Source organism: Helianthus annuus, chromosome 15 (genome assembly GCF_002127325.2).
Source record: "Helianthus annuus cultivar XRQ/B chromosome 15, HanXRQr2.0-SUNRISE, whole genome shotgun sequence".
NCBI lineage: Eukaryota > Viridiplantae > Streptophyta > Magnoliopsida > Asterales > Asteraceae > Helianthus > Helianthus annuus.
In genome coordinates, this window is record NC_035447.2 from 123,732,084 (window position 1) to 123,759,506 (window position 27,423).

General features: G+C 37.7%; 1 protein-coding gene across 1 annotated transcript in view; it reads right to left on the reverse strand.

Annotated features, from left to right (window-relative positions):
* Positions 1-17,544, reverse strand: part of LOC110912400 (receptor-like protein kinase FERONIA) — a 31,215-nt gene extending 13,671 nt beyond the window's left edge. The window contains exons 1-4 of the mRNA XM_022157094.2: positions 17,520-17,544; positions 16,672-16,868; positions 16,422-16,509; positions 6,380-6,476 (exon numbers count right to left, since the gene is read on the reverse strand). Coding sequence (XP_022012786.2) covers positions 6,380-6,476; positions 16,422-16,509; positions 16,672-16,868; positions 17,520-17,544 — 407 coding nt within the window. The remainder of the gene's footprint in view (positions 1-6,379; positions 6,477-16,421; positions 16,510-16,671; positions 16,869-17,519) is intronic.
* Positions 17,545-27,423: the final 9,879 nt, after the last annotated feature.

Here is a 27,423-nt window from a genome sequence, read left to right on the forward strand (position 1 = left end):
ATGTGAAAAAAAAAAACTATATGCTTGCATTCATGAAAACAGCTTTCTTTAAGCAAAACATTATGATCAAGTCTCGTCTATTCTTTATCTATTCTTTCTTTTGAACCTTTAGAAGTCTTTCTCTTAGATTTCGAGGACGAAATCTCCAAAAGTAGGGGAGACTGTAACATCCTTCAAAATCGACCCGTTTAAAAAAAAAAATCGAATCCTAACCTTGAACAAACGAAAATTTTCGTGAAATAAACAACCGTTGAACGATTTTTATTCCAAATTCAATTCTTTTATAAATACGATTTCTTATTTAATTATTGGTTTAATTAATTTGTTAATTAGTATTGTTATGATAATAAAACCATTATTATAATAATATTAATTAGCTATTAAACTTAGTTAGGCTCATCAAAGGTTTCAAAGACGCTTGTAAACGAGGTTATTAAAGTTAGTTTATTTGAGGAAATATAACTTAAACAAAATTACTCTACCTAATCTATTAACCTCTCATAGTTAAGTGACAACTTGTGCATTTATTAGAAAATAAAACAAGATTAATTTTTGTTTTGTTTCAATTCCATCCTCTTTTACCGCCAACCCAGCTGTAACCTAACCTCTAAGTTTTAAGTTGGCATTAATTTAATTTCCTTTTGAAAACCGACCATGCCGCCTAACTACTTTTGACAGCAATGCAGACATAAAGTTTCAATAAAATCTCGTTCCCGATTTCTCGATCACGCGTGCTCTCTATTTTAAAAACAATCATGAACTGGAACCTTATTATAACCTTCATACAGTTCACATAACCATATATGTATATACCATCGCACACTCTGTGCGTCATCGGCACGTCACTGGAGTTTGGAGCACCCGAAACGACTTGAAAACTTCGTGCGATCACATATAAACAGGCGCGGAGTTTATTCTTCCCGTTACCCCACCCGCGAGGACATCAGAGGGCCGCCGGAACGTGAAGACGACACCGGAGCCAACCGGGTTTCACGTCGAAGTTGAACTCACCATCGCCCCGCTGTTCGGTATACTTTCTTGCTCATTTCGTTTTTCGTTTAACCTTCTATTACTTTCACTCGACATCATACACGATTTAAACAACAAAATATTTTGAGTTCATAATCAACAGTTTACGTATATTCTTTTCTCCTTTGTATGTATTCCTATCCTCCTTTCATTTTAATGTTCATATTGTTTACATCCAAGTCAATAGAATGAAAACAAAATGTTGTGTTTTTGTTTATGTCGTTGTTCTTGTTCTGTTGTATTATGGATGAAGGTGACAATGTAGCAAGTATTCAAGTTCAAAGGAAACAAAAAAATCCAATTCCACACTAAATAATATTATAGTTCAGTGGTGGGTTCGAGTCTCGTTTTCGTTTTTGACGCTGCAACTTAAATCCTTTTTATAAAACCTGATTATGTAACATCGTAGGCGTCTCAAGTTCGATCCCGGTTCGGCCGGTTTTGATCATTTTTTTATGTATTTAGTTTATAATTTCCGTTTTACATATATAGTAAAGCCTTACTCAAAGTGAATAATTATTAATTAATAAGTTCCCTTTCGTTTCCTTTAAAAACTTAATCAACGCAAGTATCATTTTCATTTCATTCTTTTATAATAAAAATCTCTAACCTAAATAAATTGTCAATTTTATTTTCTTTTTATAACAATAAAAGTTGATAGTGACATAAGATAAAATATACAAAGTTATTAATCCATAAACGATAAATATTAGAATCATTTACTTTAAACCAATAAATAATGAGTTCGTTATGTGATCTTAAATATCTAGGATAATCGATCTTGTTCGTTCTCTTGGATTTTTCCCTATCTTTACTCGTGCGATAATTCAAGGAATTCTCTTACGCAACCAATGTGAGTATACTCGTATTCCCCCTTTTTACTTTACCACTTTTGGGGTGTAACATGTTTATCTATCGACTTACACATGAACATTTTGCTTAAACACATGAACATTCCTATAACATGCTTGTATACGTGATGGCTTGATGCTTTAAACTTGGATTTATCTTATGTGTTGAATTTATCATTAACTTCGTACGAGCCAAACCGGGACATATGTAGCGCTATAGGATTAACGACCCGCCCCTTTATCTCGGTAATGTCATGAGCATATTGCGTTTCTTTGGTTTGATATGGTAGACACATACCATATTTAAATGTTCATCTTGAATCACATGCTTGCTATGAGGAATTGTTTAAAACTTATCTTTTGCTATGTATGTATCAAACTTGTATACTCGCCTTTGCTTTTGCATTGAATTATTTTAAACATGTTACAGGTTGATGAGGATGATGCAAAGAAAAGAAGTAGCGTTGATGCCTAGATACACATATAGACGTTAGGGTTTAATATGTTGTATCAATTTTGTTATGTTGTTATGTTATTTTTGTTAAACTTGTTGTATTTGAAATGTTGATAATTTATCTTATGAAATGAAATCGGATTATTTAAATACTTGTCACAATTATTAGCGTTATGATGTCTCGAGCAATCTTCACACTTCGTCTCTTCCCGATGTTTCCGCCATTGGTTGGGGTGTGACAGTTACAACCGAAGAATTGATGGGCATACTTCAATCTCATGAATTGAGATTGAAACGTTATGAAGATAATCCAACAGAACATACGTTTCAAGTACAGAATTCGAGTCAAGATCGATTTAAATCCTCAAGAAACGAAGGAGGAGGAGGGAAGGGCCGTAATAAATACAGGGGCTGGAACATGAACACGATTCGTTGTTATAACTGTCAACGGTTAGGGCACACGGCCAGATTCTGTCAACGTAAAGAAGAAAGTGAGAGGACAGACAGCGCGTTGATTCATCAAGACGAAGAGATCAACGAACAAGAAGATACAATGTTTATGATTTTCAATATGGAAGAGTCAGTAAATGAAGACTGTTGGTATCTGGACAGCGGTTGCAGTAATCATATGACGGGAAACAGAAGTTTATTCATCAATCTAGATGAATCCGTGAAGAAAGAAGTACGGACAGGAGACGATAAAAGGCTGGAAGTACATGGCTGCGGTGAAGTATCTATACAAATCAAAGATCAGGTTCGTAAAATACCCAATGTATTTTACGTAGAAGGTTTGAAACACAACCTATTAAGCGTGGGGCAACTTATAAAGAAAGGATATAATGTTCTGTTTCATGACAATAAGTGTATTATCAAAGATACAAGTAAAGAGGTCATCGGAGATATCAAGATGACTAGCAATAAGATGTTTCCCCTTCGTCCGAATAGCGACTTAAATTTTGCAATGACAATGACAGTGAAAGATATGTCATCACTTTGGCATAAAAGGTATGGTCATGTTAACATGGACACGCTAATAAGTATGGGAAACAAGGAATTAGTACTCGGCTTACCTAAGATTATGAAAAATGAGAGAATTTGTGAAGGGTGCATATCAGGAAAACAGGCAAGAAAACCATTTTCAAAGAAGATCACATGGCAAGCTGACAAGCCCTTACAATTAGTACACTCAGACATATGCGGACCCATGAGGACTGAATCGATCGGAGGATGCAGGTATTTTATTACCTTTATAGATGATTTTTCAAGGAAAACGTGGGTGTTCTTTCTTAAGTATAAATCAGAAGCACTACACTATTTCAAAATATTCAAGGCCTTGAATGAAAAGCAATCAGATCACTTAATTAAGACACCGAGAACTGATCGAGGAGGAGAGTATTGTAGCAAGATGTTTCAAGATTATCTGAAGCAAAATGGAATACGTCATCAACTCACAAATAGTTATTCACCACAGCAGAATGGAGTAGCAGAGAGAAAAAATAGGACATTGATGGAGTTAAGTAGGAGCATGATGTATGTCAAGCACTTACCAAATTGTGCAACCTACATCCTAAGTAGGAGCATGATGTATGTCAAGCACTTACCAAAGTAGGAGCAGTAGCATGTGCAACCTACATCCTAAATAGAACAATCACGAAGACAAGACCCAACATAACTCCTTATGAAGCATGGAATGGAAACAAACCCAATGTGGAACATTTAAAGGTATTCGGCTGTCTAGCCTATGTACACATACCCAAGCAACATAGAGACAAGTTAAACGAGAAAACTGAAAAAAATGGTGTTTGTTGGGTATAGTGAACATAGTAAGGGATACAAACTCTATAATCCACAAACCAATAAGATCATCATCAGTCGTGATGTTACTTTCGATGAGAACAGGAGATGGGATATTAATTCTGAAATGAGTGATGTTCCCTTGGTTGTAACTGACTCCGATGATAGCGAGACACGAGAGGACAGTGAAACAAACAAGATACAAGGAACAACAACAGCTAGCGATCAGCCGGAACATAGTGCTGCAATACCTCAAGAATAAGAAGAACTGAGTCAAGAAGCACAACAGTATGGTGATGTCTCTGTAGCCGAGCATTTACAACAGCATGAACATGAATTAACTTCTTCATATTCTCAGAATGAAACTATCCAAACTAGAAGTCTAAATAACATATATCAAAATACACGAGAGCTTACAAATGCTGAAACTTTACAAAAGTATAACGAAAGGCAGGTGGTGAACTTTGTACTTTATACTAGCACCGATCCTACATCATATGAAGAAGCTGAGAAAGACTCGAGATGGAGGGAAGCAACGGATAAAGAGATGGAATCAATCCATAAAAATCAGACTTGGGAACTCGTAGATCCTCCAAAACATCAAAAACCAATTGGTGTTAAAAGGATTTACAAAACTAAGTATGATGAAAAAGGCAATGTTGATAAATACAAAGCCAGGCTGGTGGTAAAGGGATACAAACAGAAGTATGGGATTGACTATCAAGAAGTATTTGCCCCTGCGATCAGATTCGAAACAGTCCGACTAGTATTAGCACTCGCGGCTCACTATGAATGGCATCTTCATCAAATGGATGTTAAAACAGCATTTTTAAATGGAAAATTGGAGGAACAAGTGTTTATAGAGCAACCTCAAGGTTACATTAAAAAAAGAGAAGAAAAGAAGGTATGTTTTCTCAAGCGAGCCCTATATGGTTTGAAACAAGCCCCTAGGGCATGGTACAGTCGAATAGATACATATCTTGTTCAAAATAGATTTAAGAAGTGCATATATGAACACACACTTTACGTTAAGGACACTAGTGAGGGAAAGATCATAATATGTCTTTATGTAGACGACTTTGATCATAGCAAGTAGCTCGATGGAATTGATCTTAGAATTCAAAATGTCGATGAAAAGGGAATTTGAGATGACAGACATGGGTCGTCTACACTACTTCCTAGGAAAGGACGTATCATATAACAATGGGAATATCACTCTCTCTCAAAAGAAATACATGAGAAATTTATTGGATAAGTACAACATGACACTGTGTAATACAGTGTCTACTCCAATGGAATATGGATTAAAGCTATCCAAGGATGATCCAGAAGATTTTGTAAATGAGGGAGTGTATCGCAGCCTAGTAGGAAGCTTAATGTATCTCACCAATACTAGACCAGATATTATGTTTGCAGTAAGCAAAATAAGTAGGTTTATGGAATGCCCAAAGAAAAGTCACTGGGAAGCAGCAAAAAGAATTTTGAAATACATCAAAGGAACTCAAGATCAAGGAGTTACTTATTCTAAAGGAAAAGGAAAACATCTAGTAGGGTTTAGTGATAGTGATTATGCAGGAAATGTTGATGATAGCAAAAGTACTTCGGGATATATATATTTCACTTAGGCTCTGGTCCTGTATCTTGGCAATCAAAGAAACAAAAGGTAGTGGCACTGTCCTCAACTGAGGCTGAATACATAGCATTATCTATGACAGGATGTCAGGCTCTTTGGATCAAAGGGATACTAAATGATATACAGGGTAAAGAAGAATACTCGGTTTCAATATTCTGTGATAATAAATCAACTATCTGTCTAGCCAGAGATCCAGTGTATCATGGTAAAAGTAAACATATACGAGTCAAATATCATTTTATCAGGGACTTAATCAAGAAAAGGGAAGTAGAAGTTGTGTATTGCACAACGAAAGATCAGATGGCAGATATTATGACAAAGGCACTTCAACCAAAGGATTTTATACGCTTGAAGCAGCTGCTGCGCATGAACCAAGAATAATCCAATTTACGGGAGGGTGTTAGACGATTAATTATAAGATTAGATTATTCTATTATTATTATTATTATTAGTCAAGTTAATTTACTATCCTAAGTTTTATTTTTGACAGTTATGGCCATGATTTCTGTATACATATATATACGATTGTAACATGACATTATGTGCTATCAATTCATTTTTATGAACCAGAATATCATCATTCTTCGAAACCCTAAAACCGGAAATCCAACAGTTAAAAGAGAGTATCCGTTGGATGATACGGAGAAGAAAGATTGTTCGGTGTGGAGACCGGAATAAGTGGCAGGATAGAAATGTAAACGGAGATATTTGGGGCCTTAGGAGGAGACAGGAAATGTGTCGGTAAATGAACAAGTGTTAAAAATTCGAGCAGTGGAATAAGGGACTTGGGGGACAGAAGGATCAAGGTTGTCGGGGATGGATGAGAAGGAGGTGGTGGTGATGTTGGAAGGCACAAATTTGGAATGTTCGTCACCGTCCCAGTGTCTGTTCATAATTTGAATATGTAGGTGCGGATGAACCACAGCTGAGGAAGACCTGATCGGTGGGTATGTATGGTTGTGAGGTTGTGGTAGAGAAGAGGAGCACAAAAAAGAATGGTAAATTGAAGGCTAACATGATGGTCGAATAATCTGATTGATTGAATCCTTGTAGAAGCGTATGGACTGTAACAGATTTATAGTATACTAGTAACTCATTGCTTATTTAATACTTAAGAGTAGACTTGGAAAGTTATTCCAGGTCTTCCTCTTTTTGGAAAAAGACGTGTTATTCTACATACGTTGTGCAGTGGAAATGTACCAAAATATGACATGCATCAATTGATGTGCACACGAGAAAAGCCATTTTAATTTGTCAATAATTCATAGAGGATAATCAAATGTATGGCTATAAATTATAGTATAAACATCCAAAACTGAAACATTTGTCAATAATTCATAGAGGATAATCAAATGTATGGCTATAAATTATAATATAAACATCCAAAACTGAAACATACACTTTCATATTCAAGAAATATCATTTTAAGTACCACAATTTTACATCAGTATATTTATAAAGTGGTTTCTAAAGTTTTGACAAGGAAGTAAGAATTTTTTTTTTAAATATTAAAATTAGCTTAGACATCTAATTTTCATGCATAAATCACAAGTTTTACATAGGGTGTATATATTCACACACCTTAATCCCTATTTCCACACTTTTTAAGACGCCTCGTATAGACCTAGATGGGGCGTTTAGGGTCTTTAAGACGCCTCGTCTAGGCCTAGACGAGGAGTCTAGGGTTTTTGTCTGCGACCAGATACTGAACCTCGTAGCAGGTCAAATCAATCACATCAGATGGGGCGTCTAGGTCTAGACGATGGAGCAATACAATAGATGAAGAGGTCTTGAGACTGATTTGACTATCTTTTAGTCATGTGACTTAAAGTAATATGGGGCGTCTAGGGCCATACGAGGCATACATATTGGAAATAAATAGGGATATGCAGAGCATTCTTCAACCATCCATCGTTCTGCTTCTTTACACCGAGCTTCTTCTTTGCCTTCTTCTTTTAATCACTTGTGAGGTGCTGAAATGTCATCATACTGGGATGGCAACTATTTCTTTGGGTAGTATTCTGGCGAGTCATGGGTGCCCGAAACCGTTCCGGTAACAGTTATTAGCTTAAATTACTTATTTTAATTATTTACTAATGATGTACCGTGTTTTTTGGAGGAGACTGGCGTTCCCGATTCTAACGAGCAAGAAGAGGTTGTGTCTAGAGTACAAGGAAAACAAAACAGACTGTTTCTAGATTTGAACACACATCCTTTTATTGATGAAACATCCCCTGTAGATGACTCATACCATGCTGATGAACAATGTTATCCGGCCCAACAAGGGCAGATACGGGTGTGAGTATTCTTACGTGCAACAACACTATCCTAATAGATACGGAGGAGATGGTGGTCATCAGCAATTCATTTCCTGAGCAATCCTTACGTTCAACAAAACTATCCGGACGTTGGAGGATTTGGTGGTGAGGTACCCCCATCCCGGGCAATCCGTACTTCACAAAGCAGGTATCAAATTTATTTAGTTACGTTAGACAGATTAATAAATATAAAAGTTGACCTAACCTTGTCGATATTACAGTTTTTCAACTCTCTAGATGAATTAAAGAAATGGGCACAAGAAATGGCAAACGTGGATGGTTTTGTTATTGTGACTCGTCGATCAAAGAAAATTGGAGGAAGGGCCGTGAGGGTATGGCTTGAATGTGACCATGGTGGTGAGCACCATACAGCAGCAAAGGTTAGAAAAGCCGGAAGCAAAAAAAAAAAAAAAACCGGTTGCCCGTTTTACCTGTTAGTGGTGCGAGACCATCCGTATGAAATCTGGGAGATAAAAGGGGGAAAGACTGAACATAACCACAAACTTTGTGAGGACCTGTCGGCCCACGCGTTTATGCGAAGGTTTACTCCAAACGAATACAGACTAATCGAGCAGCTAACAGCTCAAAACATGGAGTCGTGCAAAATTTTTCAAACGATAAGGAAGCAGGACCCCGAAAGGTTTCATGTTTAGAAAGACGTACAAAACGCAGTATAGAAGATTAGAGCCGAACAAAGAGACGGATCGACTCCCATGCAGTCACTAGAAAATATCCTGTTTAAAAACGAATTTATTTACGAGAAACAAGAGGAACCCGGAACAGAGGTCGTAACAGAGATCTTCTTTGTTCATCCCTACTTGAGTGATATGTGGCGTGCATTCCAGCACGTCTTGCTGATCGATTCGACGTACAAGACAAACGTATAAAACATGCCATTTGTCTAGATTATTGGTATGATGCCTGCCTACCAACCATTCGTTTTGTATCGCGCATGCCATTATCTGTAAAGAATGGAGTGATAACTTTGTATGGGTGCTTGAGAGGATCAAGTCAATGTTGGATGAATGTATGGAGCCACGGGTGATTGTAACGGATAGAGATCTGGCCCTAATGAGCGTGTGTGCTAAAGTATTTCCAAACGCCTCTAGATATCTTTGCAGGTTTCACATGCAACAGAATATTTGTAAGCACTACAAGAATGCCTTCACAGAGGAAGATTCGCAAAAATTTATGTCAAAAAGAGGAGTTTTTGAGAAAGCATCGAAAAAAGAATGAGCCACCACAGAAACCCGTTGTTTGACTACGTGGAAATGTTTCCCATACAGCACTTGACTTAGAGCTACTTAGGAAACTAGACGTCTTGTAGCACTTTCATTCATCATGTGGTTGCCAGATGTGGTACAATTGTGGGTTGTCATGTGCTTGTAGGCTGGAAAAGTACGTACGTCCATGTAATAATTGTTAAACATACAACATTTGTGTGATATATGTCCGTTAATCATGTCGCTTAAATAGTGCATTGTTTTAACCGTGCAGAGCGTCCGATTCAACTCGAATACATAGACGTCTTCTAGTGGAAGCTTAACTTTCAACAAAGTAAATAGATAGATGATGATGTTGACATGGTAGAAGAGCTCAATACTGTTAGACAACAATTAGAGTCACACCCCCCGTGCTCAGAAAAAAAGCTTGGTGTCAAAGTTTAAAGCGGTGTTGACTCCAACCAAATCTACCAAGAAACCACAGGTTGTCCAACAAAATACTCGTGGCCGACCAACAAAAAAACAAGAACAACAAAGGTGGGACGAGGCCGCTCATATAGACAAAGAATCAAGGAGAAGCTCCTTCAGTGATGCAAACACATGCTTTGAAGGTTCCTGTGATATTTGCAATTTTTGAACGTTGTACAATTTTGATCATTTCGTATTCAATAAAATGTTATATTTTATTTACAAAATACTTAATCATATGATCGAGCGAAACGATATTCACGACATATACGGAATAAAATCCGAGTTACATATGCCTTCATACCCTTCATATAACTTAATTTACAAGTTAAAAGGATTAAAAATGGCAAACAAGTGATAATACAAGTCCACGAGCCAAAACTGCCAACAAACAAAACTTTTGTGCTTCAGAGGGTCTTACGGACCGTAAGACCCCATCCTTACGGTCTGTAAGGATGACCCAGCAGAGCAGAATGTTAGCTGTCATTCACAGCTGCATTCCTTGGCCTCCAAGTCGTGATTTTTGCCACTTCTCTTCTCCTTTGGAAACCCGGGGTGACACTAAGCATTACCTTAACACCTGGGTGGGCACTTGTCATGATTTGGTGATCCCTTGATCACTATAAATAGACTTGATCAAGCTCATTTCAAACTTGCACCTTTCAATTTCTTTCTCCATTCTCTTTAGAGCTTGTTTCCAGTGATTGAAAGCCTTCTACTAAAGTTCTAATCATTCCTAGAACACAAGTAAGTGTTCTTCCCTAGTCCATTTCATTATTTTAGCTATTTATGAGCTAAAAGTTAAACAAATTGACTTTTGTTTGGCTTTTGGTATTAACCATTTTGGTCAAGTCAAAGTTCAAATTGAACTTTGTAACGTGATCATAATCACGAAGGTATTAATCCCTTGCGATTGCACCTTCTGATCACCACATTTAGTAGGCGAAATGACGAGTCAAACTTTTACGAAACAAAAAGTCAAAAGTGCATAAAAATGCATTTTACTACGAAAACATTTTCAGGTATTAAAACTAAATGTTTTGACACCAAATCAGTTTTATAACATTATTGGACATGTTCCAACATGTCTAACTTGTCATTTCTAGTTTAGTGCTTATTTCTTAGTCGAAAGTCGAGCGGTTTGACTACCGCTTTGACTTTTGAATCTGACCCGTTTGGTCAACTTTAGGATCCGACCAAGCCCCTCTATATGACCATAGTAATATAGGGAATGACTCTATGAGGTTATACCTTATGGTCATGTCGTTTGGTTAGTCATATGACGAGTCGATTATATGTACTTTTAAAATGCCAAAAGTGCCCTCTTGGCGCATAAAATAGTTTTAAACATATAAAATCATAGTTTTAACATCTAAACTGATCATACAACATAATCAAACTTGTTTTGACATGTTAGACTCGTCATAGGACTTGTTCTACCATCCGAACCCGTAGTTACACATACGACCAGTTAAAGTGGCGTAAACCACTTTAACAAGTCGTAACAAGTCAAAACAGTTTGAAACACTTCCAAATCATAATGTAAGGTATTATGAGATATATTACACGAGATCCTTCACTCGTTTGGTTTATAAACCTCATTCTATCTGATCTTCCGTTTAAAGTCCCGATACACTAACATAGTTATCCGATACATTAGGAAACACTTGAGCTTTGTTTATTCAATTGAACAAGGACATCTACGCAATCCAAGTGAGTACATAGCTCCCCTCTTTTACGTTTTCTAAATGTTTTGGGGTGACTCATATGTGCTAAACTATTTTCAAGTTTTCAAAACAAGTATATGTTTTATATATAACAATATGTTTCAATAATGTGGGAAACTTGTTGGTGCGTTATCCATAAAACGAAAGACATTCATTAACTTTGGCCAAGCCGACCAGTAGTATGTTATGGTTCTATAGGACTGACAATCCCGTTGCAAGATTTCTCGGGGTTTGTGGGGAAGTTCGAGGAACGACAGTGACGTGTGTCCGGGTGTGTATAAATTATAGATATATTTTAAGCACTTTTTACTCACGAATCAAGCTTTAAATTTATAAAACACGGTATAATACTATCACTCTACATACATTAGGGCAAGTGCACCCATTGCGGACGAAGTATTGTGATGTCAATATACTGAGGTCGTCCAAGGACACAAGAGCTTTTAGTACCGGCTTATCGTTAACGCCTAATCTAACCAAATTTTGATAAAAGTTTTGAAAGTTTTAAAAGATAAACTAGAAAATGAAAATAAAAATATAAGGAAAACAGATAGATAAGAAGGAATCACTTGGTTCCCATTCATCTTTTATGTATTCTTTGATGTTTTCCGCACTTTGGGCTTTTTAAGAGATTATCTTTAAGTTATAGTAGTAGGTCCCCTTCCAGGCAGCATTACCCTCAACCTATTGGTCTGAGTCAGCAGGGATGCATTCCCCCAAGGTCAGATTACTGAAAGATAATTAAGTAAGTTATTAATGCGAAAAGTGGTAGGCCCTCTTCCAGGCAGCGTTACCCTCAACCTATTGGTCTGAGTCAGCAAGGATACAGTCCCGAATGGTCGGTTTAATGTTTTAATACTAGTTTATAGATAATGGATTACAAGCAGTTCTTACTTCCCCGAAATTTGATGCTATCTGCCTCAAGGGAAATCCTACTAAGCTTGAATCAAGTCATCGCAGGATCTATACACTGAACGAGGCAAGAACTTTACCCAAACATCCTTCTAACCCCCTTCCAGGCAGTTAACGCGCTTTATATAGACTGTAAAGACACGAATGAGTGAATCAACAAAACATGAAGACATGATTAAGTAAAAATCACCTTCTATATGGAAAACTTGTTATTAAAGTCATTAATACATACGCAAATAAAAAGTAGCCAAAGATTGGAAATCAAAAGTAATACATAAAAGATTTGTCTTCACCGAGTGATGTAAGAGATTTAGCTAAGCATGGCCTTTGTTTGACAAGAACTCTTATGATCGATCTTGGATCCCGAGACTACTACACACTATAAAAGATGAAATATGGATGATGGTCATGGGTGTTGGTTGTTGGATCGTTGTACGACCTATACGAGTCGATCAGAAGAGTTTTAATCCATATCAAAGGCGGAATTCGATGAAACAGACTTGATTCACGCTTAAGTTCACTTGTTTATTGATTTCAAGGCTTTACAGATCAGTTGACAATTTGGCAGCACCTCGGCTCTGAAATCCGGATCGTTACAAATGAGAAACCAGCTTAGGTATTTATAGAGATCCCATTTCGTACGAAATAATTATTGCTCATTTCGTGCGAAATGATCATTCAACATTCAAACCCTAATTTCCCGACATCCGAGCACTGGTTTATCCTATCTAGATACAAGACTCAATAAAAGACAAAGTTAACAGACATAAATGCACCAAGAAACTCCCCCTTGGATGTTGACGAAGTCTTCGGCATCGAGTCTTCGGTTAGTCCTCAATCTTGATCTATCTTCTCGTGCTTTTTCCAAAATATTTGACACTGTAAGCTTTCTCAATCTCTTTTCTTCTAATTCTCTTGATCAGATCTCTTGATTCTTTAAAATTAACAGCATCAGCAGCTAGAACTCAAACCTGGCTTTGACAATCTTCAAACCCCCTTGAATGTTAATCCATAATCAGTATCTAACTCTTACGCTTTTTGACTTCCCCTTTTAACAAGCTGGGATTGCATCTAGAATCGTATTCTGGCTCAAACTTTGATCAAACTTATCCATGGGGATCTTGCTTTGCTGCTTTCAAAGGTTCAAAAATATTTCCTGCTTCTCAGAAATCTGATATTAAATTCTATTTAACCTTTTTTTACTTCTTTTATTATCAGTTTTAATAATCCACTTAAGTATCCAAATCCAAGTTAATGACCATGGGTTCTTAATTTGTCAACCAAGTCCAGCTTAATGACCTTGGTTGACCTGAGACAAAACAAAACTGACTTTTGTTCAATTTTTAAAACATTTTCTAAAAATTACAAGTTTCAAATTAATGAACTTGTGTTGACATTTTATCTTTCAGGTTCTATTATAATAAGCTCACAACCCATCTTCTAACTCAGAAACTTCCTGCATCTTTCTCAAACTGTGAATCTGAAGATCAGCTTTCCACTTTGATTTGTCGGAAAAATAAAGCAGAAATGTAAAATCTTTTTGGATTTTGAATAAAGTTTCTAAACTAGAATGCAATGAAATCTTTTTGGGTTTTGAATGTTAACCAGAAATAAAATACAATAAACGTAAACTATTTACAAACATATTTTTGGTGAGCATGTTAGGGAATCATATCAACCACTGACAAGCTACAAGTACCGTTAAGCTTTGATTTCATATTTAGAATTAAACAATTCGCTTAGATTGCCAATATACTGATCCACTTTAAATTTCCACACAAATTTCAATCTGTTCAGGATACGAATTTAGTGTTTTAAGATCTTAACTTTTATGCGTGTACAACCTCAGAATATACTCCCGTATCCAGACTACTATATTCAGTCTTACAGGTGAGTGCACACTAATGATATCTGTAAAGGGTTAAATGCGAGGCCATGAGAGCTCAGGCTAGAACTTCCGTTCGTACAGAGAGATGATGGATCAACTTTAGGTAGGTTCCCTTTGGGAATCTTTTCTTTCAACAGCACATGATTAGCATTTTGCAATGTTTCATCATTTTTTATGCTGAGGGTAAGCTTTAAAAGTAAAGTAGTGCAGAGCATTTACGAGGACTAGGCTATTGCTTCCGCAAAATCAGAAGTCCAGGTATAATACCCCAGATATCATCACGTACAAAGACCTAGTATGTCAGAAATAGAGCCTTTCAAACAAGATTTCAGGGGTTACCTATATATCCGAGAGATGTTCCCCACGTAAAAACAAGTAATGATTTAAGTTTATATCCCGAATAAACTTACTAAATGTGTAAAAACCTATCAACATATCATCAGCGAGATTGTTAAACACTTTTTAAACTTTGCATTTCTTTAGCATACTGTAACTGTCAAACTGATGTACTATCATTTTCCCTTTTTACACAAGCTCTTTTTCTTCGGTTTTCTAATGTATTTAGATTTTTGAAATATCTCATGTTTTTGGGTTTTTTTTAATTTTTTATTGTTTTTGTATTTTCTGAAAATATAACTAACTCCCCCTAAATACCAAAACAAGTAAAAAATCGACAAACCATTGCAGATTGCTTTTCAACATCATCTACAGTGGTACCTTCATCCCGAAGTTGTTGATTTAGCGTTCACTTTGCAGCACCCGAAGTCGGAATCGGAATACCCTTCGAGCGTAAAATCACCTTCTTTTGGATACCACAACCCCAATGATGGAGTTCCTTTCAGGTAGCACAATATCCGTTTCACAATCACCATATGCGAAGCTCTCGGGTTTGACTGAAACTGTGCTGCGAGTAGTGTTGTAAGCATCGCTAGGCGCTAGTCGGGCGGTGGGGTACTGACTAGCGATTAATCAAGATTAATCGGAATTAGTCGGATTGAGATTTTTATATGTAATTTTTAGTTACATATACACACACACATTTTTATATGTAGTTTTTTAAAGTAGACATGTTTTAACCCCTCATTAACCCATTTTTTTAAGTAATTGGAAGTGATTTATATGGTTTGGTTAAAATTTGGCCCGCATCTAGCCAGAATAGGACCGCCATTGACTGCCTAGCTATTAATCGGTCGATAATCGGTGAACCTCTGATTAGTGATTAATCAGCCACTAATTGGAGACTAGTCGGGATTTTTAAAATCATGGCTGCGAGGCAGGTTGGATACATGATATCGGGTCTTGAAGGTGTCAAATACATCAGCGATCCGATTATGGAACGATACATCGTTTCATCTACCTTATCTCCGATGAGATCAGGGTTTATCCCATGGTTCGTCGCTAACGGGGTGGAAGCTGGAGTAGTCCCGGACATCCTAAATTTCTCTAAGATATCATGAACGTACTTCGTCTGATGTATGAATATTCCCTTGGGCAGTTGATCAACCTGAAGCCCCAAGAAGAACTTCATCTCACCCATTGATGACATTTCAAATTTTTGCTTCATAACTTTTTCAAAATCTTTGCACAGATCTTCATTTGTTGACCCAAATATTATGTCATCCATGTATATCTGAACTATCAAAAGCTGTCCGTCGACTTCTTTGGTGAAGAGAGTGGCATCCACTTTTCCTCGGATGAAGCTGTTGGCAAGCAGATGTTGAGACAATGTCTCGTACCAGGCTCTCGGGGCCTGGTGTAAACCATACAACGCTTTATCCAGTAAATAGACCTTGTCTTTGTGGATTGGGTCGGTGAAGCCCGGTGGCTGTCCGACATATACCTCCCCTTTTACATTCCCATAGAGAAAAGCCGATTTAACATCTAGCTGATAAACTTTAAATCCTTTCCAAGATGCGAATGCTAGGAAGATTCTGATCACTTCAAGTCTAGAAACGGGAGCATATACTTTGGTGAAATCTATACCCTCCTGCTGACTAAAGCCCTGGACTATGAGTCGAGCTTTGTTGCGAATTATAACCCCTCGGTGGTCTTTTTTGCACTTAAACACCCACTTGGTGTTTATCTTCCTGTGACCATCAGGCAAGTCTACCAATTTCCACACACCCAACTTCTCAAACTGACTCAGCTCCTCATGCATTGCGTTGACCCAGGAATCTTCAGTTAGTACTTCCTTGTACGTTCGCGGCTCAATCTGCAAAATGAAACAACTAAGTGAAAACTCTATTTGTAAAGGAGCAACTGTAGAATAAAAACAAGTAAGGCCTTGGTCAATTTGTCATCTTGTGCGGAGGCTTGATTGCAACTCTCCAATAATTAACTCCTCTGGATGGTACGAAAGAGTTCTCGGGATCACCTCGCCTGGAACATCTACCTCGCCTTCCAAATTTGTGACATTCTGATTTGCATCTTGTTCACTGACTGGATTTGTTTGATTTGAAATCTGGACTTGCTCCCCCTCAGAATCTGAATCACCATGATCGAATATTGGCCTATCATCAGATTCTAGATTATCATTGACCGCCGTCTGATTGTCAGGAGCATGATCACGTTCTGAAGATGATGTAAATTACTGAATATCATCATGTTCTCCAGCATTACTTGGACCGGCTTCATCATCATTTGAAGTTTTCCATTGACGCCTAGAAGACTCAGCTGGAAACCTTTCTTGAGATGATTCATATTCTCTAAGTATATCCAACTCATCAAAGAACTCGGGTTCTTCTTCCATATCAAACGAATCCCACAGAGTATCATAATTGAAACGCCATGAGTCACTGGGTTTCTGAGGTGGCATTGTATAACCTTGACATTCAACATTATATGCTTCAATGATCCGTTTTAAGCTTGGAACAAAGACTCGTTTCAGTGGACTTGAGTAAGCCATGAATATTCCTTTGATGTTCTTTGGACCAAATTTTCCAAAAGGTTCTAGAACTATGCAGGGAGACCAGAACGGTTCCAAATACTTCAGGTTAGGTTTGCGGTTGTTGGTTAGCTCGAAACATGTCTTGTTGAATTTCTTCACTGTAAGAACCCGGTTGAGTGTATAGCAAGCGGCTGGCACTGCTTCTGCCCAAAATTTGACAGGTAATTTCGAATCAGCAAGCATCATCCTAGCCGTTTCGATCAGCCTCCTATTCTTTTTTTCTGCTACTCCATTTTGCTGCGGAGTGTAAGGTGCACTGAATTCTTGCAGTATACCTCTTTCATCACAATACTCTTGCATCTTGTTATTCTTAAAATCTGTACCGTTGTCACTTCTTAATCTTCTGATGCGGGTACGGGACAAATTTTCAATCTTTCTGAAAAGTGTCATCAAACTTTCAAATGTCTCATCTTTTGTCTTTAGAAACGTTACCCACGAAAATCTCGAAAAGTCATATGTGACTACTAAAAAGAAGAAATCACCAGTTATACTTTTGACATTCACGGGACCAAAAAGATCCATGTGAAGTCTCTCCAACAGCCTCGAAATTGAGTTTTCCTTCTTCCCAGGGTGAGATTTCTTTTGATGTTTACCTTTGACACAACTAAAACACTCCCCCTCAAGATGGAATCCCTTCAGATGAACACCAATTACTAAGTCATTGTGCACCAGGTGATTCATTTTTCGCAGGTGAATGTGGCCCATCTTTCGATGCCACAATTGCGATTCTTTTTCTGTTTCTTTTGACATAAAACAATGAGCCTGACCCGTGGTAGTAGTTGCTACACTCATGTCCAACACGTACAGATCATCGACTCTTGGTGCTCTAATGATAATCCACTCTTCGGGAACAACAAATCCTGGTTTCAAAATCAAACATTCCTTATCCATGAAATGCGTTGTATACATGTGATCACAAATTTGAGAGATACTCAGAAGATTGTTTTCAAGCTCGGCGATCTAGTTTAATCTTTCAAACGTGACAATACCATAAGATAGAGTTCCTTCACCAACTATTCGACCACCTTGATTGCCTGCAAATCCCACATATCCTCCATTAAACCCTCTAACATCGTACACTAGGGTTTTCTTCCCCGTCATGTGTCTAGAAGCTCCACTATCCATAATCAAACGTGAAACAAATTTTGGAAGCTCCTGCACATTTCAAAAACATTTTAGTGAGATTTTGAAGCAACCTAAGCCTATTTCGACTCAAGTAGCTTGATGTGTGTGATATTTGTGTACAACAGTGGAAAATTCTTGTCATTCATCTTTAAGCTCTCTTCAAACTCAATCTCAACCTCTTTGTATAAAAAAAGCATTCTTAGGAGGTTGACCAGATGATTGATCTTTCTTTGATACATCCTTCTTCTCAGAAGCAGTAGGCTTTTTTTTTTCAAGTTTCTCATAGTAATCCAAAGGTACATACATCTTCTTAGTTGAAGATGATGATTTTGCAGTCTCAGACACCTTTGGTTTTGGAGAACTTGCTTTCTCTACTTCAGATTCTGGCTTCCATGCTTGTTGAGATGATGCAACCCGTTTGTAAAATTTGTCATTTTTAGTTACCACATTCTTTACAGTTTCAGTTTTGAATTTGGTGTTTTCATTTTTCAAAACTTTCTTCTCAACAACCATTGGAGCTTTTCCTTTTGCATCAACTTTATTTTTCTGGTTCTCGACAATCAAAGACTTAGGCTTCGAGTTGGTGCACTTTCGTGCAATGTGTCCAACTTGATTGCATTTGAAGCACGATTGAGTATCAACTACCCGACTTGTGCCTTCGGTCTGAGACTATGAGGCTTTCTTCTCACAGAATTCTTCATTTGATTTTGAAAAAAAATTCAGATTCTTGCTCGGAATGAGAACTCGAGCTTTTTACAAACATCTTTTTCTCAACAAACTTCTTGTTTTGAAAGTTTCTTCTTTCATTGTTCTTACCACCCTGATAACTACCCGACCATCTGTTTTGGTTGTTGTTAGAATAACGCGGTGGTACAAAAGGTTTTTTGTAGTAATCTTTATCTTTTTCAAAGTTTAATTGCCGTTTGGAACGTTCAAACCTTTGATCTCAGACACGTAGATCTCAACCAACTTGAACACACTTTTCAATTTGTCAACATTCATATTTTCCAAAGGAAATTCAAGATCCGAATACAACTTATCCGATCCCGACATCTTGTACATCACAAGATTAGGTTCTTCACTTAAGTTGTTTTTGGATTTTGATTTTGGAATGTATTTATCCAAAAAAACATTCTTCATCCTCAGTTAAGTCACTTTCAGATTTCAAAACATTTTCAACCATACTTTTAACAACTTCGTACAGAACACTGTCTTCATCGGATGATGAAGTGAATGTGACATCAATTGTTTCTGGAAGTTTTACTTCAAGTGTTTCATCATCATTAACCAACCCGGACTTTTTCTTTGAAAAATTATTCAATACTGGCGGTGGAACCTGATGATACCCAACCCCAGTTCCATCCGAGTATACATCTTCGCCAGCTTTGTTCTTCCCGATGGGTTTTGGAACAATGTGTTGGAGAACAAAACTTGCGGAGTTGTAGCTGTTGAGTTTCAGATTGATACGTTCATTTTCAATCTTAGCTTCCTGAAACTGAAGCTTCAGATTAGCAATCTCATCCAACTGTTAATTGATTTGCTTTTCTTTTGACTGAAGTACTCCTGACAGTTGAGAATTTTCTTTGCTTGTTTTACTGTTTCTCTCATCAGAATCTTTTATCGTTCTCTTTAGCTTCTCATGATTTTAAAAAAGTTGACGGTTTTCATGAATTAACTTTTCATTCTCTTTCCTAAGTTTTTCTACTTCAGTTTTATCTTTTTCAAGTTTATCAGTTAATTCTTTGATTCTCCCATTTGAAGCTTTTATCAATTTTTCACGACTCAAGATTTGATTTTCAACTTGTCTAACTCTTTCTGTCAGTTCTTCAGTCTTTTTACCACTGAGGTAAGCATGTGTAATACAAACCTTGTAGTTTTTCATGCAATTTTTGCAGTCACTTTCAATTTTGGCTCTATCAGTTTTACCTGACTCATTTATTGAATCATTAGAACTGACCTTGCTCTTTGACTTAGTTCCAGACTTAGGATCTACCTCTAACTCTTTCGTTGCGAGCACTTTATCAGCCATTTTCTTCAAATTTTCTACTGTAAATTCTTTCGTCGTGTCGATTATCCCACATCGACCTTCTTTAACTGCAACTCCTTCTCCTTTTCTTTTTCTTCACTTCCCCACCACAGTCTCTGTCTTTCTTCTTCCTCTTCTGCTAGTTGATCAATAAGAGTTTCAACAGTGACTAATGAAGGTTCAACAACTATGTTTCCTTTAGGATCCAAATAACATTCCCGATCAGCATCCCATCTTTTTGCGCTTTTTGCCTCTTTCCATGTTTGATAAATTTTATTTTTCATGTTTTAGGCTATCATCTTCCTGTAGGAATATTTTTCTTCTTCTATTCGAGTATCTCTGAAAGGAACAATTTTTGCCATGAAGGCATAACCCACTGCATCTTCTTCTGGTAACAAATCACTCCAATCAAATCCCTCATCATCATGGATAACGGCTAATGCTCTCGACTTTTCTTTGGGAGCATCTTCTATCTACTTCATTCTGGGGGATTCTGCTTTGTTTTGATGACAGATGGCCCTTTTATAATAATCTTCACGAAAAGGATTGGCCGTCTCATCAGCAGCTGCATTTCGACATTCTCGTTTAAAGTGCCCTTTTTGCTTGCACTTGAAACATGTAACCTTCGATTTATCAAAACCAAGCTTTGTTGAAGGTCCACCAATATAATGCCTGCCTATTATCTCCATGAACCTTTGAGCCCTTCTGACTGCACTTGCCATACACCACCTGATGTCCATCAACTCCATCTCTTCAGAGTCGATTTGATCATAGTCTTCCTTGGTGAGGTTAGTGTTTCTGATCTTTCCAGCAACAAGGCTCTCATATGATTCCAAGACGGATGCCAAAAACACCATTTGCTGCTTGGCTGCTTCTTCACCGAAGTTTTGTGCATTTTTGAGATCTATAGCAATATTGCATTGGAACAGGTTTTTCGGAACTGATTGTTGTTATTGTTTTGGAGCTGTTGAAGATGATCCTCCATAATAACCACTTTTTGGACTTTCTTGATTTGGCATGTTTAAGTTTTCTGCTGAGAATGCAGTCTTTGGTGACACAGTTTTCGGAATCATACTTCCTCGATAATATAAGTCAACATTTTGTTGATACGCGGAATTATTGAATTTGTTCGTTTTCCTGGTCTCCAATTCATGACTTTCCAATCTTTCGATTAGCAAATCAACCGTCAAATCAGTCAAACTCACTGTCTTCTTCAACATTAACGCAAAATACTGCCAGTCTTTCTCATCAAGCAGTGAGTCGAACAGCTTATCAACCAACTCTTCCTGTGTAAATACAATTCCATATCGTCCAAGTTCCATCTTCAAGTGACCAAATCTTTCTATCATCTTTGACACAGATTCATTTTTCATACAGCCGAACAGATCAAATTCTTTCTTTAACAATTTTTTTTTGTTCTTAACAATTTGTGCTCCACCCACGCACTTTTTTTTCTAATTTTGCCCATAAATCTTTAGCATCTTTGTAATCAATTAGAGATATGATATCATCCCTTACTGATTGGTGAAGTAATGCGATACATTTTTGTTCAGCGATGAAACTTTCTTGTTTATTTTCGACTAAGTTCTCATAATCACTTCTTCCAACGTTAAACCCGCTCTTCAAGCATTTCCAACTTCGGTAGGCAAATGCCTTTAGCCAATCCTCAAACCTCGGTGCCCACATATTATACTCCTCGATAGCCATAAGCATGGGCGGTTTGTTGTAGGTGCCATAGGCGTTGTCAACACTCAAGGAATCAGCAATGGTTTTCCTATGGTTTGGATTTGGTGTTAAAGTGTTCGTGTTATCTAATGTGTTCTCTCCTGTACTGCTAGTGTAAGCAAAAACATCACTAAACGGATTCAGAAAATCATCACCCATCTTTTAGTCCCTAAAACAATTAACAAACACTTAGACAAATTTTTGAGATTAACACTAAAAATGACTTTTCAAGCGGAATGGTGAAGTTTCAAGCGAAATGGACAACTCCAAGCGAATTAGAAGACATATTCACACGAGATGGCAGGTTTTAAGTGAAATGATCCAATAACGTCCAATTCGTGCGAATTGGATAAACTTCTCACGCGAAATGGCAACTTTTAAGCGAAATGAGTCTATTTGGTGCGAAATGGACAGATTTGGTACGAAATGGGTCCAATCCAATCAATCCGTACGAAATGAGCAGTGTTTCTCAAACGAAATGGAGATCTATTTCACTCGAGGTCGTGGCCATTTCGTACAAAATGATGATGACGTCACTCAAACGGCCATGTTTTTGTCAAATTTGATCAGTTTTTAGTCCGATTTTAGGTCTGATTCTTTCAAGGGTTTGTTAAAACTATATTTCGCATGTAATATGTGAAATTCAAGCCATTTTAACCGTGAAATCTAGTTAATTTTGAAAAAGAATGAGTAGAAGTCAGAAATTTCGATGAAAACAAGCTGAATCGGTATGAACTCTTCCTCCTGAGCTCTTATACCACTTGTTGGATCGTTGTACGACCTATACGAGTCGATCAGAAGAGTTTTAATCCATATCAAAGGAGGAATTTGATGATACAGACTTGATTCACCCTTAAGTTCACTTGTTTATTGATTTCAAGGGTTTACAGATCAGTTGACAATTTGGCAGCACCTCGGCTCTGAAATCCGGATCGTTACAAATGAGAAACCATCTCAGGTATTTATAGAGATCCGATTTCGTACGAAATGGTTATTGCTTATTTCGTGCGAAATGGACACTTTTCCATTTCGTACAAAATGACTTTTTCATTTCGTGCGAAATGATCATTCAAATTCAAACCCTAATTTCCCGACATCTGAGCACTCGTTTATCCTATCTAGATACAAGACTCGTTAAAAGACAAAGTTAACAGACATAAATGCACCAACATTGGTGTTGTAGTGGTGGTGGACTGGTGCAAGTGTGAGAGAAGTGGACTGGTGCAAGTGTGAGACAAGTACCCCTATTTATAGCTGGAAACAGAGCATCAACATGTGTCACACCCCGATTTCCACAAGTTTCACCGGTGGGCCCGGTGGGGGATTACCGTGACGTAGTTGGGAACAATATAGTCAAACCACACAATATTTAAATGCACAGCGGAAGCATAAAGATAGATATATTTCAACCATCAAATGTAATATCTAAGTATCACAAGTAGTCGAAATAATCCACAGGGGATCAAAAATACAATAGGAACTAATGTTCAACAGATAGTGGCATCCAAGCTTGCGAGACTCTAACGATGCTAACGAGTGGCCACCTATTTCGTGTAGAACCTGCATTTAATCTTTTTGAGGAAAATACGTCAGTTTACACTGGTAAATACATTCAACCGACACTTTTAAAAGGTTTAATAAAATTGATTTGAATGCATGAGGTACAAACTTTTATAACTTGGTGTAATTAATCAAATTTAATATTGTAAAAGAATTACATGTTCATCATGCGTCCAGTCGCCCGGTTCGTGCCGGGTTTAAGGTCAATTGACACACCACATAGTATAAAACCGCGGCGGAAAACCAACGGTTATACCTTTATAAGTATGGACACATTGTCGGGTGTACACCTACACCCGCGTGTCGAGGTCGTGGCCATTTCGTAAAATGATGCCAAGGATATCCGGGACATGGTCATTAAACTCCCAAAGGCGTAAAACAAATAAGACAAGTTTTCAAGCGGGTCACATTGATAATACCCAACTACTAATGAGTTAGGGTCAATTGCCCGGCCAAGCGGTATTTTATATACCGTACCCCAAGCCCGTATAAGGGAAATAAGTTAAAAGTATTTACCTGAGCAAGTAATAACCACAACAAGCAAATGCAAGTATCATTTACTGGTCTCCTATTCTGGAACGAAGGTTTATAACAACCTATTAGAATCCTAACGGGTCTTTAATTTAGCCTAAGCTTAGACCGGTTAGTTTCAAAGGATAATTACGGTTTAATCGGATGAAAGGCGAAAATCGGGAATGGAATGCGGTTTGGACCCAACAAGTTCGGAGACTTGTATATTATGGGTAACCTAAACACATTCTGGATTTTGAGGTAAAAACGACAAGGTTTGACCCGTTTCGGCTAATTTATGTAAACTAGTTACATAAACCGGACCGAACGCGTAAATGGCGTAACGGGTAACCGTATGAGTCTTTCACAGGTTTCCTAAGTCAATATGCTCAAAAGAGGTTGTGATATCAGTAGGATACCTTCCATTACGCCCATAACGAGTTTAATCCCAATATACGCCCCGTAGGGGTAATTTGGACATTTTAAAGATTATAAAAGAGATTTCCGGGTTCTACAGGAAGTCTGAGTTTTCTGAATAGGTTATAAAGTTCAAAATACTTTATTTATTATTTAAAATCAGTAGAAACTGGATTCGGGTCAAAATACCTTGTAGAACTCATTTTATGTTCGAAAAGGGTATATTCGGTATTTACCGAATAAATGCCATAACCGCAGGTTATGCGAAAGATAAAAATAATTAAAAATCTTTGAAAATTCCAATATATTATTTTACATCAGGGTGTAAAAAGTTTGGTGTCGAAATTTGGGTTTAGATAGGCTTTATGCTAATTGCGCCGTTTAATTACTAAAGTTTTCTTAATTGCGCCATTTAGCATAACTCCTATTCTAGACCTCGGATTGACATGAAATTTTAGGGACATGTTTAGAAATCAGCAACTAAGGTTATTGTTCTTTCACATATCCAAAATTCTCGTTTTAAGGTCAAAAGGGCATTATGGTTAACATTTAAGCATATAACGGAAATGTGCAAATGACTCGGATAAACAACGGACCAGCCACAGAGGTTATACCCTCATGTAACCTGATCCTAGGAGAGTCCTAAGGCATAGCTAAAATATACCAAATCGGGTCAGAACTAAAGTCAAAGCAAAAGTCAAAGTTTTGCGACTTTCGGTTCCGAACCGGGTCAAAACAGTAAATGGTCGGATCAAACAAGCTTAGACTAGTTATAATACTTATTATCAAGTTATATGAGTTATAATACTTATTATCTGGTGACTTTTTCTAAACAACTTTGACCCGTCATTTGGACTAGTTAGAGTGGGAATCAGAGGGTGCCCTTTTAGGGGTTTAATGCCCACATAATTACCAACATATAACTACCTTTGATTCGACTAATCACTGGACCATTTGTGATTTATCGTTAAGTCAATCGTTAATTATGATGGATTGACTTTTAAGCAATAACTAAGCAAAAACTTAACTAAGAAGGATGGAGCACACTTACTGAAGTCCTATGCACGACCAAAGATGATTAGAGAGAACACTTGAGCTCCAGAAATGATCAGAAGTGTTGAAATGAGGTGTGAAGAACTTGTTACAACATGAATGGCCTTTTATAGCCATCTTGGATGAATTAGATCATGGCAACATGGTCTACAAGAGTTCCTAGATCACCAACAAGTGTCCCTGAGTGCTAGGGGTCGTTTAGGGGGCGCCCATGCTGCTCATAATGGCTCCTAAGTCGGTTAAAACAGCAAACAGTGCTTCTGTCCGCATTTTCTGTATCTGGGAGGCTGACGCGGCCCGCGTCAATGATCCTTCAGCTCTTACGCGGCCCGCTTGAATCTTCCTGTCAGAGCCCATATCTTCTACTGTCAGCGCGGCCCACGTAAAGCCCTTTACAACCTTTACGTAGCCCGCCTGAGACCTTCTGTAAGATTTTCAAATCTTTTTCACTATTGCAGTTGGCCTTAGGCGATTCGAAGGGGTAACTTTGCACTTTGGGCCTCTTTTATTTACGTATAAGGGCCCCGAGACTTTTACCCGCATCGTTAAGTCCTCGGTTAGTTTACAACTACCCGAAAAGTCCTAACTTTCAATGTTTGACGCTTTTAACCCTTCTTAAACGAATTTGGCCATAACCTTCTCATATTGTAACCTAACGTGATGAAATTTATATTGCGTATTCTAGTGAGTATAATTTACCATTACAAAGCCTCGGGTATGCCAAAGGGTCACTCAGAGGTATAACTTAAACATGTTGACACATTTGGCCCCTGTAGTTTGTAATTCCTCACTTTCTTCCACATTTCGTTCCGTATGATCCATGATTCATTCGTTTGAAGGTACAAGCATCATTTTGGGTTACTGTAAAGTATATTTATCCCTTGTTGACATTCTGAACCCTTAAATTCACATACTTTCTATGTTTGTCAACTTTAGTCCTTCTTTAGTATTCTTTAACACGTTCAAGCTTATGACACGTGTCAATACATTATAGGATGCAAATTTTTGACGTGTTACATTCTCATCCCCTTAAAAGAAATCTCGACCTCGAGATTTATTGAAACAAATGAGGGTACTTTTCTTTCATCGTGGACTCTACCTCCCACGTGTACTCGGGACCTCTACGGGCATCCCATTTTACCTTTACAATCGGTATATACTTCCTTGGAAGCTTTTTGACCTGTCGATCCTCGATCGACATCGGTTTTTCAACGAACTTTTAGCTCTCATTGATGTGTACGTCTGTATGCGGTATAACTAGTGATTCATCAGCGAAACACTTCTTTAGATTGCAGATATGGAACACATTGTGGATACCACTGAGCTCTTCCGGTAAGTTTAACTTATAGGCAACCGATCCGACACGTTCGATTATCTCGAATGGTCCAATGTATCTCGGGCTCAACTTGCCTTTCTTACCGAATCGCATCACTCCTTTCCAGGGCGATACTTTGAGCAATACCTTGTCACCTACCTCGAAGTTTAAAGGTTTATGCTTCAAATCTGCGTAGCTCTTCTGCCTATCTCGGGCAGCTTTCAAACGGTCACAAATCTGGACTATCTTGTCCGTCGTTTAAAAAATTATATCAGGTCCTGTCATCTGGACATCTCCAACTTCTGCCCAACAAACGGGCGTTCTACACTTTCTTCCATACAAGGCTTCGAAAGGGGCAACCTTAATGCTCGTATGGTAGCTATTGTTATATGAGAACTCGACTAATGGTAGGTGGTTATCCCAGCTACCACCTAAATCGATCACACAT